The sequence below is a fragment of the Artibeus jamaicensis genome, unplaced genomic scaffold (assembly GCF_021234435.1).
Source record: "Artibeus jamaicensis isolate MK-2021 breed Jamaican fruit bat unplaced genomic scaffold, CSHL_Jam_final contig_2790, whole genome shotgun sequence".
Classification (NCBI taxonomy): Eukaryota; Metazoa; Chordata; class Mammalia; order Chiroptera; family Phyllostomidae; genus Artibeus; species Artibeus jamaicensis.
This window is the reverse complement of record NW_026521616.1, coordinates 2,130,715-2,144,992: the sequence shown is the minus strand read 5'-3', so window position 1 is coordinate 2,144,992 and position 14,278 is coordinate 2,130,715. Positions and strand designations below refer to the sequence as shown.

Here is a 14,278-nt window from a genome sequence, read left to right as displayed (position 1 = left end):
ATACAATACAAATCATCTGTTTAAAGTGTGTAAGTTGATATTATTTAGTATATTTACAGGGTTACACAATCTCCTTCACTGCTATGTAGTTATAAAACATTTCATCACCTCCCCCCAAAATCTGTACCCATTAGCATTTTCGCCCACCACTACCCATAATTTTCTATCTACGGATTTGCCTATTCTGAATATTTCATAAAAAATGTAATCATACAATATATGGTTTCTTGTGATTGGCTTCTATCTAACTTAGCATGTTTTCACAGTTCATCTATGTTGCATAGTTGATTCCTTTTCAAGTACAAATAATACTCAGTCATAATGAGTACACCACATTATATTTATCCAATCATCAGTGAAGGGACATTTGGGTTGTTTATCCTTTTTGATTATTATAAATAACGCTACTATCAACATTCATACACAAGTCTATGTACAGACATCGCTTCTCAGTTCTTTTGGGAATTGACTCTGTCACTCTTATTCACACAACCCTAGATGGACATTGTAATAATTTTTCATCTTGACCTCTCATCCTATTCAACTGCTCAATTCCTGCTAAATTGCATGGAAGTGTATAAACTCAGATACTACATGAGCAGGACTTTGCTGTGCTGCAGTTAAATATATATAGCAACTAATAAGAAAATGTCAAAATTTAAACTTATATAAAAGAGTTTATTAAGCTTTAGGGAGAAATAGGACTAAACATTTAGATCTGTTAGTGTTCAATTTTTATAAATGACAACAAGCATGTTCCTAAATTCCCAGTGAGAGGGATAAATATAAAACACTCGTGAAGGCCCTGGCTGGTGTAGCTCAGTGTACTGAGCACGGGCCTGCGAACCAAAGGATCACAGTTCAATCCCCAGTCAGGACACATGCCTGGGTTGACAGGCCAGTTCCCAGCAGGGGACACACCAGAGGCAACCATACACTGATATTTCTCTCCCTCGATCCTTCCCTTCCCCTCTATAGATAAATAAAGGGATGGGAGAGGAAGGGACGAAGAGAGAAAATTGGCTTAAAAAGTAATGAAAGGGACATTTATTGCTGTCTGGCATAAAAGCATAACAGGATACCCATTTTAAGATAGCCTAGGACTATAAACAGACAAAATCCCACCCAGATTTTCAAGTGCTCTCAACGAGAATTAGTAGGATGTTAAGTTGCCATTACCTCCGTGAAGGTTAGCTGACAGTACAAACGGATAGGTCTTCATCCAGCTCATGACAGCAATAGTTTCAGGTTGGGTGGGATCTGCGATCTGAACAAACTGGTCTGGGAAATTTCGGTTCAAGTCGAAGTTGTTACTGTTGTTTCTGCCAATTACACTTACTGAATCTCCTATACAACAAATGATTCAAACTTAAGCCATGTTTCACTTACATTTTGATCCAACACATACTGCTTTAGCTATCTTACCTTGGAGATAAGTGGGAACACACCAGGCTTCACTATGATCAATCACAATATAGTTAAAATTCACACCGTTTTAAAATTATACATTTCAAAAATCTTTCTCTTCCAAATCCTTTGAACAGAGTGGTAAAACCATTTTCTTTTTGTTTCTGCCCTCTGGTCATACTTTTAGGGGAAATAATCCAACTACACAAATTATATTAAAGTATTGCTCAACTGTCAACAGTCCATGAAAGTGACTTAATCATGAGGTTGAGTGGCATGACTGATCTGATGGGGACCTATGTCCTAGCATACGAATTAAAATTTTTACAATTTTATCTATTTTTAGTAAAGAAGAGCAATTACCAGAGTAGAGAACTCTATTAAATATAAACTTGATCATATTATTATTGAACAAACTGGTCTTACAAGTATACAAAAGCTAGAAGCAATTATAAATTATAAGAATAAAATGAGAAGAAATTTGAGGGAAACAACCAGTTCCAATTCTCTTCTACCCCCAAACAATCATACCACGTAATACTCAAAATGATTAAGCATTAATAAACAGCTATTCTTTACCTTCCTGGGCCTTTTCATACCCATCAGGATTCATGGATGGCATAAGGTGAATTCTGGTGCTACGAACCAAATCTGTAACTTCGGGGTCTGTTCCAAAGTTCTTACAAAGGTATTCGATCAGGTTCAATAGCAGTTCTCTCCCAACCACTTCATTTCCATGCATGTTTCCAATGTACTTAAATTCTGGTTCACCTGAAAACAAAGTAATTACACACAAGACTTTTTTTCCTTTCCATTGATCATGAACTCTCTCTGCTTTCCCCCCAACCTATACAAAGACACTGAGCCAAAAATTTAAGGAAAGAGATATTTCAATAATAAAAGCAAAACAAAAGCATCTTATAAAGCAGCTTCCTTACTCATATTATATGTCTGAGCAGGCTCAGAGCATGTACATATGCTATATACTATGAAAAGAAAAATACTATTAGCAGAAAGAATCTAGGTAGGATGTTAAATACTGTGCCTAATATGAATTATTGAATGACTTTTCTTCTTTTCTGGTGAGACTGGTTACATTTTCTCTGTTCCAGTCATACACAGAGTACGTGACCTTTCAGATGACACACAGCAGTACTGTAGTACACAGATCTAAGAGGCACTACTGAAATTATGTGTAATACCACACTAATTACCTGGTTCATGGACACCTGGATTATCAGATATTTCCATTACATAAAGCTCTCTTGACTCTACTGACTTTCCCAATGAATAAAGCCGGGTGATGTTAGGATACTCATTGGCAAATCTTCTCAAAAAGATTTCCATGTCAGGGAAATGGTGGTGGTGAAAGTCCTTTGGCTGAATGGGCTGGTGGGAGGACTGTGTTCCAGGAGAAGGATTAAGTACAGCAACTGTGCTAGCGGTTACTACAGCCTCAGTTGTGTCCGGGATTACTGAGGTCACGGTTGGCCGAAGGGAAAAATTCGTCTTTGTAGCTGGTCCTTCTTTCACTATTATATTATTAATAGTCAGTGGCATATACCTGAAAAAAAATTGAAAAACTAGGTTGGTTTGGAGTTAAAATACACAATGCTTTGCATAATACTCACAATATTTTTCACACTCTAGGACTCAGTGGTGTAACAAAACTCAAAAAATAAACACAAACATGTAAATTCAAGATTGTCGGCATATTATTGCATAGAGAATCTCCAATTAAGTCTTAAAAGATCTATTTTTCTTAAAATTTTCCCAGGTTCCACAGATCAGAATGCTTATAAAAAAATTACATTCAGCCTTGACTGGTGTGGCTCAGAGGTTGAGTGCCAGCCTGCAAATCAAAGGGTTGCCAGTTCCATTCCCAGTCAGGACACATGCCTGGGTTGTGGGCTCACCCCCCTGGTTAGGGGCACATGAGAGGCAACCACACACTGATGTTTCTCTCCCCCCCCCTTCCTTCCCTCTCTAAAAAATGGATAGATAAAATCTTAAAAAACAATTACATTCAAAGGACAGAATACAATGAATGACAGAGGTCATTTACCCACTGCAACCATTGCTACAACGCCCCAAAAAGGAATAAATTACCAATTCTTTGCAGTGCCTTATCAAACTTACATTCCAACTATCCAAATAGGAAAGTCAAAAATTAAATCAAAGGTTATCAGTTAAATCCTTAGCAAAGTGATCCTACAGGAAGGTTTCTGGAGGAGGTGAGAAACCACTCATTTCAGATGTTAGAAAGCTAATGATAAAGACAACCCTTCACCGTATCTTTTACAGAGACAACGTACTCTGGTATTCAATAGCCTTGAAGCAATGCTTTACACAGCTGACCATCTTTTAAGCTTTAAAACTCTCCTTCCTCCCAATTTTACAATTATGCTTCCTACTCAGTTTTACTATTAGACTACGTGAGAAGACTCTACAATAGTATTTTCTCATTATAAAAAAGGGGGAAAATCAGGAAAAAATCAGATACAATAAATAACATTTCCTAAACTATATTTTTATCTTAGATATAAGCAAAGGTCTGGTATTTTAAGAGTCTAATTTAAATTCTTACCCAGTTAAAACTGCTGTAATGTTATAAGTTCCAGGAACAAGTAATCTGTGGAAATCACCAAATCTGCCTGTTGTGATATTATGATTAATACCAGCCACTGAGATGGTTGCATTCTCTAAGCCAGATCCGGATACTGAATCTTTCACAAATCCTGTAACTCCAATGTGGACCTAAAAAACCAAAATCAAATCAGGCTGCTCAGAGACAATTTGGAAGGTAAGAGAACATAACATCTCTGCACTGATATAGAATTCATTAAAAAATAAGGTGACTTCTTTGTCTTCCTGAAATATTTTTCAATCTCTCCAAGTTAAATAAACTATGGACAAAAATACTAAATCCTTAAACTTAAGTATTATGTGTCTGAAATCGATGCTGGCAATGTGCTTTTGAAATTTTTTCTCCTCCAAGCCAGACTTCTAATTTTCTCAGCAAGACGTAAGTAATAATTTCTGGTACATGCAACAGTATATGAAACTATCTGATATTCAAATTAAACTTATATTTTGATTACTCATGGGCTTCTGGTCAAGATGGAGACACAGGCAAACACAGCTCACCTCCTCATACAACCACATCAAAATTACAACTACACTACAGAACAACCATCATTTAGAACCATCAGAAATTAAGCTGAATGGAAGTCCTACAACTACAGAATTAAAGAAGAAACCACATCAAGACTGGCAGGAGGGGCACAGATGTGGAGCCGGCTGGTCCCACACACACGTGTAGTAGATAAAAATCGGGAGGGATATCTCAGGAGTGAGAGGTCCCGGCCCACACCAGGCACTCAGAGTTCAGTGCCAGGAAGATCAGTCTCCGTAACTTCTGACTGTAAAAAACAGGGGGGATTAAGACTGCAGGAGACAGAAACTGCTGGAATCCCAAGCAGTTTTTTAACTATGCACAGACTTACTCAGATTCATTCCCTCTGAGCTCCAGCACCTAGGTTGCAGATTACAAAGCATCAGAAACATATGGGGAGGAACTGAATTGTCCCAAATCAGGGCCAGAGCTGGGGACAGCTTTGTCCCAAACAGAAGTGCTGGTAGAGGTGACTTCTTTTTCTGAACCTTCACCACACAGAGCCAGCAGGTCATAACTGAGACTCCATCAACCTCATACTGTTCTCCCCACTCTGGTAATTCCCTAAAGCCCTGCCCCACCCAAATTCCACTCCCACAAAAATTGTTTCCAGTGGCTTTTGCATACGAATGGCTTATCTTGGCCCATGCTTCTCATTTTTCTAAATTCCCTTAAACCAGCAGCATCTGGCTTTGGCAAGCCCTGCATCTCTCACTAAGTGGCCCCAGGCCTGGCACTGGCAGCAGTCAGCATTGGTTCACAGTTTGGCCTCTCCTGGGAACTTTCAAGCCCAGCACAAGTAGCAGCCATCTGTAGATCACTTTGTAGCTTATGCTGTATGACCCCGAACAGAACACAGGTGGTGGCTGACCTTGGACATGCCAAAAGTAATCAAGGCTCAGCTACAACAGGAGGGTGTACACAGCCCACACAATTGGTGCAGCTAGAGTACCCAACTTGGGTGATAGGGGAGGCTGTGCTAGTAGACCCTACAGGACACTCACTACATTAGGCCACTCTATCAAGCCTGGGAGACCTGGCAGGTCTATCTAATACATGGAAACAAAGGGAGGCTGCCAAAATGAGCAGACAAGCAATCTAGTAGATGCAGAGTTCAAAACACTAGTTATAAGGATGCTCAAGGAACTTAATGAGGACCTCACCAGCATAAAAAGATCCAGTTGGAAACAAAGGATACACTAAATGAAATGAACAATTCACAGGGAATCAAGAGTAGAGTAGATAAATCCAAGAATCAAATTAGTGATTTGGAACATAAAGAAAAAACAACCAATTAGGACAAGAAGAAGAAAAAAAGAATCCAAAAAAATGAGGACAGTGTAAGGAGCCTCTGGGACAACTTCAAGCACACCAACATTCACACTATAGGGGTAACAGATGGAGAACCAAAAGAGCAAGAAAATGGAAACATAATTCTTTCTTAACCTGGTGAAGGAAACAGACATACAAGTCCAGGAAGCACAGAGAGTACCGCACAAAATGAGCCCAAAGAGGTCCACACCAAGACACATCATAATTAAAATGCTTAAGGTTAAATACAAAGAGAGAATTTTAAAAGCAGCAAGAGAAAAGCAATTAGTTAATTACAAGGGTAACTTGTAGGGAAAACTGTCAGCTGATTTCTCCCAAGAAACTTTGCCGGCTAGAAGGGATTGACAAGAAATATTCAAAGTGATAAAAAGCAAGGACCTACAACCAAGACTACTCTACTCAGCAAAAATAATCATTTAGAGGATGATCCAAAGGATAGGTAAAGAGCTTCCCAGACACAAGAAAGCTAAAGGAGTTCATCACCACCAAACCAGTATTAAATGAAATGTCAAATGGTCTTCTTTAAGAAGATCAAAACTATGAACAATAAAATTGCAGTAAGTACTTATCAACAGCTGAATCTAAGAAACAAAATACACAAAGAAGCAGAACACAAACAGAATCATAGATACAGAGAATGTTTTGATGGTTGCCAGATGGGAGGGGGATTAGGGGTTAGGGGGTTGGGTGAGAAAGTAAAGGGATTAAGAAGTACAAATGGGTAGCAGATACAGGATAGCCATGGGGATGTGAAGTATAGCATAGGAAATTGAGTAGCCAAGGAACATATATATATGCGTGACCCATGGACATGGACAATTTGTGAGGCTTGCCTGAGGGAGTGGGTGGGGCTGGGTGGAGGGAGATGAAGGGTAAAAAAATTGGGACAACCGTAATAGCACAAAAAATAAAATATGATTTAAAAAAGTTATATTCATCGTTTATATGGTGATAAAGGCTCTCTAGCAAATATGACCAGATGATATTGTAAGAACCTGGCAGTACAGGTTTGGCTAATTATTTCAGTTTACAAAGTGTTCTGAAATAGTGAAAGGAAGCCCTCAGGAGGAAAAGAGCTTAGGGAGAGGACAAGGAGGCACAAGTGAAAAATGTTCTAATAGATTCTAACATAATAGTTTTTAAAGATAACCTACAAATTTAAATAATAAAAACATAAGTGGTATCTAGTATAGACTGCTATTTATGTGCAACTGAATTTCCCCCATATTTAATCCATTATTTCCATATCCCAGCCTTCCAAACCTTCCAGCCCGCTACTTTTACCTTTTCAATCAATGTGATCAAAGACTCACGATTGTTCTCCCATTCTTGTCGAAGCTGCGAAGCAGGTGGGTATTTGCAACAAGACAGTTCTAATGTGATCTCAAAACAGTTGGCCCATACATAATTATAATCTTGCATACCACCTGTAACATGAAGGAGAAAATAAGTTTACTCTCAGGATTCTACTCTCAAAAAGACTCCAAGGAAACTAAGGAAACTTAGGAAACTAAGGAAACTAAGGAAACTTGGAGAAACTTAGTTTCTCCAAGGAAACTAAATCTGCCATCTCTGCATGTATATAAATTTTCTTTTCATTAAATTGTTTGAAATTGGAGAAGGTTCTTGAATTACACTGAAGACTGAGGAGGATGGTTAAAAGGATATACAGGAAAATGAATATACATAAAAGAAATATATCTGATTGACAGGATAAAGTTATAAATAGCATGAACACATCAGTTAATAACAACAGCAATAAAGATAACAGATCTACATGCCACACATATCCTTTAATACACAATGAGCTTTATGTGTATTGTTTAATTTTTATAAGATATTAATATTTAATGCCTTACAACAACTGTAAGAGATGGGCATTACTATTTTACCCATTTTACTGAAGTGAGTCACAGAGAGGTTAAGCTTTTTGATAGAAAAAAAAATGAAAGGTAAATGTTATCTTGAAGTTGTCAAGGATATTCATGCCAAGCATTAAGTGCCTACTGTTCTAACTGTTCTCCCCTACATCAAGAAGATGGCAAGAGAGAAAAAAAGGTTCTATATAGGGTGGTGCAGTTACACAAATCAGGGGGGGAAAGACAACAGAACCTTTCAAAAGCAAAAAAGGGCAATAAGCATCCACGCTTAGCCACCTTCACGATACTTACACCTGTATAAGCCCACACACTCACTCTTATAAAGCCTTTTTAGCTTATCACTCCCGTCACCTGATTTTTAAAAATAGACTTTAGGTCAGTTTCAAGTTCACAGAAAAACTGAGGCAGAAGGTACAGAGCTTCCCCATTCACCCCCTGCTCCACACGTGCATAGTCTCCCTTACCACCAACCCAAACCAAAATGTATTTTTGTTACAACTGGTGAACCTACACAGATACATCATTACCACTCAAAATCCAATGTTTATATTAGGGTTTACTCTTCTTGTCGTATATTCTATGGGTTTTGGACAAATGTGTATGTTTCCACCATTACAGTATCATACTGAGGAGTTTCACTGTGCTAAAAATTCTCTGTTCTCTCACTAGTCATCCCTCCTGCTCCTCTCCCCCAACCTTTGCCAACCACTCATCTTTTTACTATCCTCATATGGTTTTGACTTTTCCAGAATGTTATATAGCTAAAATCATACAGTATTTAACCCTTTCCCATTGGTTTCTTCCATTTAGTAGTAGGTATGTAAGGTTCCTCTATGTCTTTTTACGGCTCAATAGCTCATTTCTTTAAGTGCTGAGTAATGGACCATTGTTTGGGTGTACCACAATTTGTTTATTTAGTCACCTACTGAAGGACATATTGGTTGCTTCCACATTTTGGTGATTATGAATAAAGTTGCTATGAACATCTGTGTGCAGGTTTTTTTGTGGATATAAGTTTTTAACTCCTTTGGGTAAATAGATGCCAAGAAGCTCAACTGTTTTACTGTAATTATACAGCAAAGTATATTAGTTTTGTAAGGAATAACCAAACTGTTTTCCAAAGTGGTTGTACCTTTATGTATTCCTGCCAACGATGAATGAGGGTCCTTGTTGCTCAACATCTTCGTCAGCATTTGCCATTGTCAGCATTCCAGATTTTGGCCATTCTGATAGGTATGTACTGCTAGGTATGTAGCAGTACATACCTATCATTGTTTTAATTTGCACTCCCCTAATGATATACGATGTAGAACATGTTTTCTTTTCTTTTTAACAAATCATTACCAGATTACTACTTATTAGTTTGCTTGAAGTTTTAGTTATGGTAAGTATGGAATGCAGAATAAAGAACAGATACAGTCTCTCCCCTCTCTCCCTGTCCACCAGAAATTTGCAAAGAATCAAGAGGCTGGTTGACAGTTGAACAGTTCTTGACATTTCTACAGTACCTGTGCAGAAGGCCTTAGAGTATGTTATCAAACCCACCTGCCACCTCTTGTTTAAAATCTCTACATTTTAAACAAAGGAGTAAATGAAAATCTAAGTATTATAATATTACTGCCTTTTTGTAACTAGATGGAAATTTCAGCTCCAGACTTTTCTTTGTCTTCAAAGTTTCCTCTAGTAAAAAAGAAGGCCTGTTACCTACTCTATTTAAGGATAGGGAGGAATTCCTTTGACACCGCCCACACCTTCAGTCTAGTTATCTTGAAAGTTCCACCTGCTTCAGGTTGTTGTAAAAGAGTCTATTCCATCCTGGGCGCAGGTCACTTCCATTTGGGTCATCCTTCCCTCTGAAGCAGCATGAGGTTGTTTTATCAACAGGCATCTTCACAGTTTGGAGTCTTTTCCCTTTCTCAGTATCTAAACAAATCACTCTTCCTCCATTGTAATAGGCCACCCAGAGCTTCTCCTTGATACACATTCCACCTGGGTTTTGTTCTTCTTTCTCCAGCTGTAACCACCTGTCTGCAGGTCATAGTCAAAGGCATCCACAGAATAGGACTGGCTACTGATTTAATAGATGATTTTGTGGTCCAGGGACCAATCCAAACCACTGGAGATACCCACTGGGTCAAAGTACTTTTCCATGCAGTGGTCAGGAAAGAGGGAGTTCAGGGACCCTTAATGCCACTCCAGAACTGGCAGGGCTGTTTCCTCAGCCTTGGTGCCAGCAAAGTATCTCCCAGCAGGGTCCACCTTCCTTGTCACTGAAATGACTTTCTTGTCTTTACCTACTGTGGCAAACACAATGGTTGACTGACCTTCCCAGTTCAAAGCACAGGACTTTGTTCTAATTGTGGTGACACAGCCTCCTGATTGGCAGAGGGCCACAGAGTTGACTAGGGCATCCACAGACACTCACTCAACTTGCTTGCTGAGTGAATCCCACCAGCAAGCCTTTGTTGCAGGAACACCTATGTAGAGCAGAGAGTCAGACTCTTCCTCCCACACTGGAGACTCACCACACAGGCAGTTCTCAGGCAAGACACACTCAATCTTAAAGGAAGACCTTGTCGTGGGGGAGATCTTGGCACTGGTGACCCTCAGAGAGCCACATGCTCCGTTTTTATTTGCCATCTGTGTATCTTCTTTGGTGAAGTATCTGTTAATGCCTTTGACCCATTTTAAAATTTGATGATGGTTATCCTATTGTTGGGTCTTAAGAGGGTTTTTTGGGGAGTATATGCATATTTTAGATAACAGTCTTATATCAGATGTGATTTCCTTCTTTTGGGGCTGAACAAAATTCCATTTTATGTAAATACTGCATTTCTTTTTCCATTCATATGTCAGTGGACATTTATGTCTTGGCAATTGTGAATAATGGTACAGTGAATATCGGTGTGCAAATATCTTTTCAATATGCTATTTTCAATTCTCTCTCTCTTTATATACCCTGATGGGATTGCTAAATCATACGGTAATTCTATTTCTAACTTTGTGAGCCAGCTTTATACTGTTTTCCACAGTGGCTGCACTATTTTCTATTCCCACCAGCCATGCAAAGAGTTCCAAATTCTCCACATCCTCACCAACATTTGTTATTTTCTGTTTTTTTAATAGTAGCCATCCCAAAAGGTGTAAGATATCTCATTGTGGCTTTGATTTGCATTTCCCTGATGATTAATGATACTGAGCATCTTTTCATATGTCTGTTGGTCATTTGCGTATCTTCTTTGAAGAAATAAATGTCTACTCAACTCTTTTGCTCATGTACTAATCAGATACTTGGGGTTTTTTTGGTTATAGTTGACTTGTAGGAGTTCTTTATATTCTGAATATTTACTCCTTATCAGATATATGGTTTGTAAATATTTCCCATTGGTTACCTTTTCACTCTGCTGTTTGGCTTCCTGCACAGAACTAGGAAGGCTCTGAGCAGAGGTGTGACATGATTTGAACGCTTTTATGAAAGATCATTCTGACTGCTGGGTGGAAAATGACTGGAAGGGGGTGAAAAAAGGGAAGCAGGGAGATGAATTAGAAGAGAATGGTGGTTTGCATGAGGTTGGTGATAGTGGAGATGAAGTGAACAGATTTGGCTGTTCAAAGGACTTGTTTATAAGGAATCAAGGATGACTTCTAGACTTTTGATTTGAGGAACAAGGGAGATAGTAGTGCCATTTACTGAGAGGATGAAGGAGAACAAAGGAAAGAGATATGGCATGCCTAAGGCTCATCTTTGTCTTCCTCTTACTTTATTTCTTCCCCTGGTGCCTCCTATATCCCTATGGTTTTAAATATTATCTACAGGCTGACAACTCTCAAATTTCTATCTCCAGTCTAGGCTTCTTTCCCATACTCCAGTCTCGTGCATCCAATTGCTTCTTCGATATCTTTACTTGCGAACTTAACATAGTCTCATCTTTCTCAAACCTGCTCCATCCATAGTCCCACTCTCACTGTAGTTAATGGGACCTTCATCCTTCTAGTTGTTCAGGACAATATATCCAAAATCCTAGGATTTGTATCTCTCTTGACTTTCACTGCTGCTGCCCTGGAACAAGCCACCGTCCTTTCTCCAGCTGGATTTCTGCAATCACTCTAAATAGATCTTCCTGTTCCTGCCCTTGCTTTTCTATATTCTTTTCTCAATAGAGATGCCAGAATAATTCTGTTGAAATATAAGTCATATGCTACTCCTCTGTACAATGACTCCCTATTTCACTCAGACTAAAAGTCGAAGTCTTTGCAGTGGCCTAAAGCCCTACATACTCTGTCCTCCACCACTCCTCTTCCCTCTTTAACCTCCTTCCATACTCTCCTCGTTACTGACTCAGCACCGGACACACTGGCCTCCTTGCTGTTTACCAGATGGACCAGGTACCTCTGAACTTTGGGTCTTGGCTCTAGCTGTTCCCTTTGTCTGGAATGCTTTTGTCCCAGATACCCCTACTTGACTCCCTTACCTCCAGCTCTTTGTTACAGTTTCAACTTGATAATAAGCCTTACCCTCACCTCACTTAAAGTTGCTACTTACTTCTTTCCTTGAATATCCCAAGCCCATTCCATCAACACTTGTAATTTCTCTCACGCTTTTCTACTTTTGTATATTTTTCTACAGCACTTAATAATTTACCTACTATGCTTATTATTTACTGCCTGTTTTTTCCTTCTAGATTTTAAGCAAGGGTGGAGATATTTGATATGCCCACTGATGGATATCCCAAACAGTACCTGGCACATAGTAGTGCTTCAATAAATAGTTATTGAGGTATGAAAGTAAGTAGTGGGAAAAGTAAATAGTGGGGTAGTGGGACGTTAAGACTTCTGTTCTGAATGTGTTAAAGTTGAGCTGTCCATTAAGCACCTATGTGGAGATATCAAATAGACTTTCTCTTCCCAGAATATATGCAGACTTATAACCACCACAAGACTAGTAACTTGATCTTAATCTTTTTTCTTAGAAAGTAAAGCATCCATCTTTTGGCTTTCTCTTATCTTCTAGTGTCTTGCACTCACTTTGGGTCTGGCAGGAAACCGGTGAGACACTGAGTTTCATATCGCTCCCCAGTTGCATTTAGTCACTGAGTGATGTTAGTCACTGCAGTCATAGTTGACCCACAATCATTTCTGCTAACTTTTACTTATATGTACACATATATACATACATACACATGCTATTCACTCTCCATGATATGTATTAAATTTTCCAATTTTTATTATATTAGTCACAGTACAATGCATTATGTGTAAGATACTATACTAAGATTATAGATTGATAAATAAGAAACATACTTTCAGTTTAGAGTTTTAGTGACAAAGCAGAACACAGAACACATAAAATATCAATTTCAGAGTGATGCAAGTGTCGGTTAAAGGTTTTGCATATGTAAAACTTAACAGCTGTGCTCAACTGCAAAAATAGGGGACTCACCTTTTAATTATGCCAGAGGCAGTGAAGTAGACCACTTATAACCTTATAATCACCAGGCCTGAGTCCTAGCATTCCTTTGTCTGCCCCTTAATTGTTTTACTTCAGTAGCAATTTAAGAAATACTGGCTAACAGCAATAGGAAGACCAAGTTTACAGTAACAGTGTGTTATCTCATCAGTTTTTCAGAGTAATTTAAATAGGACTGTAACTAGCCAGCAATCAATGACTGGCTAGTTAAGTTCACAATCAATGACTCACACAAATATATTCCCAGAGCAGGGATGAAGAAAGACAGAGTCTTTTAAAAATGAGACCTAATTCCAAGAAAGGAAACTACTATCATACATTCAGTGGTCAGGAGTCCCGAAGATGACACACTGTTTTCCAAAGCTGTGGTGTGTTTCACGTTCCCACAGCAATGTCTGAATGTTCCAGCTGCTCTGCAACTCACCTCACAGATGGTCAAGCAACTGGTCAGCCTCACTGCTTTTAAGTATAGTAGTGGGTGTGTACTGGTATCTCATTGTGATTTTAATTGGTATTTCCCTGATTACCAATAATACTGTACATCCTTTCCTGTGTTTATTTATCATCTACTTTGGCAGACCTTGGAAACCACAGACTACAAGCAAGACTGTAGAGAGGAGAGGGCTCAAGAAAGGGATCCCACAAAGTTTTCTTTGAACTCCTGAGCTCAACCCTGAAATGCCCATGTGTGGATATGACTCTAAACAACATACCAAAAGCACTGAACCATACAGGACAGACCACTCACTATCCATGTCCCAGCGGGGCCAGGCTGGTACACACACAGGGCAGATCTGAACAGGCAGTGTGAAACCTTTGAAAATGGAACTGATATTGAAATCACAGCCCACAGAAGGTGAGTAAAAACTTGTAAAATCTAACTGCCATTCACTGCTAGGTCAAATTTTTAAAAAGCCTGTTTATTATAATATTTAAACAAGACTCATCTCATAAGATTCAAAATGTCCAGGATATAATCCAAAATTGTTTGACATTCAAAGAACCATGAAAACGTCA

General features: G+C 38.8%; 1 protein-coding gene and 1 pseudogene across 1 annotated transcript in view; both read right to left on the bottom strand.

Annotated features, from left to right (window-relative positions):
• CPD (carboxypeptidase D) overlaps positions 1-14,278 on the bottom strand; it is a 64,904-nt gene that overhangs the window by 29,542 nt on the left and 21,084 nt on the right. The window contains exons 3-7 of the mRNA XM_037162776.2: positions 7,199-7,341; positions 3,995-4,164; positions 2,622-2,971; positions 1,987-2,178; positions 1,180-1,347 (exon numbers count right to left, since the gene is read on the bottom strand). Coding sequence (XP_037018671.2) covers positions 1,180-1,347; positions 1,987-2,178; positions 2,622-2,971; positions 3,995-4,164; positions 7,199-7,341 — 1,023 coding nt within the window. The remainder of the gene's footprint in view (positions 1-1,179; positions 1,348-1,986; positions 2,179-2,621; positions 2,972-3,994; positions 4,165-7,198; positions 7,342-14,278) is intronic.
• On the bottom strand, positions 9,449-10,434 carry LOC119062064 (regucalcin-like; annotated as a pseudogene).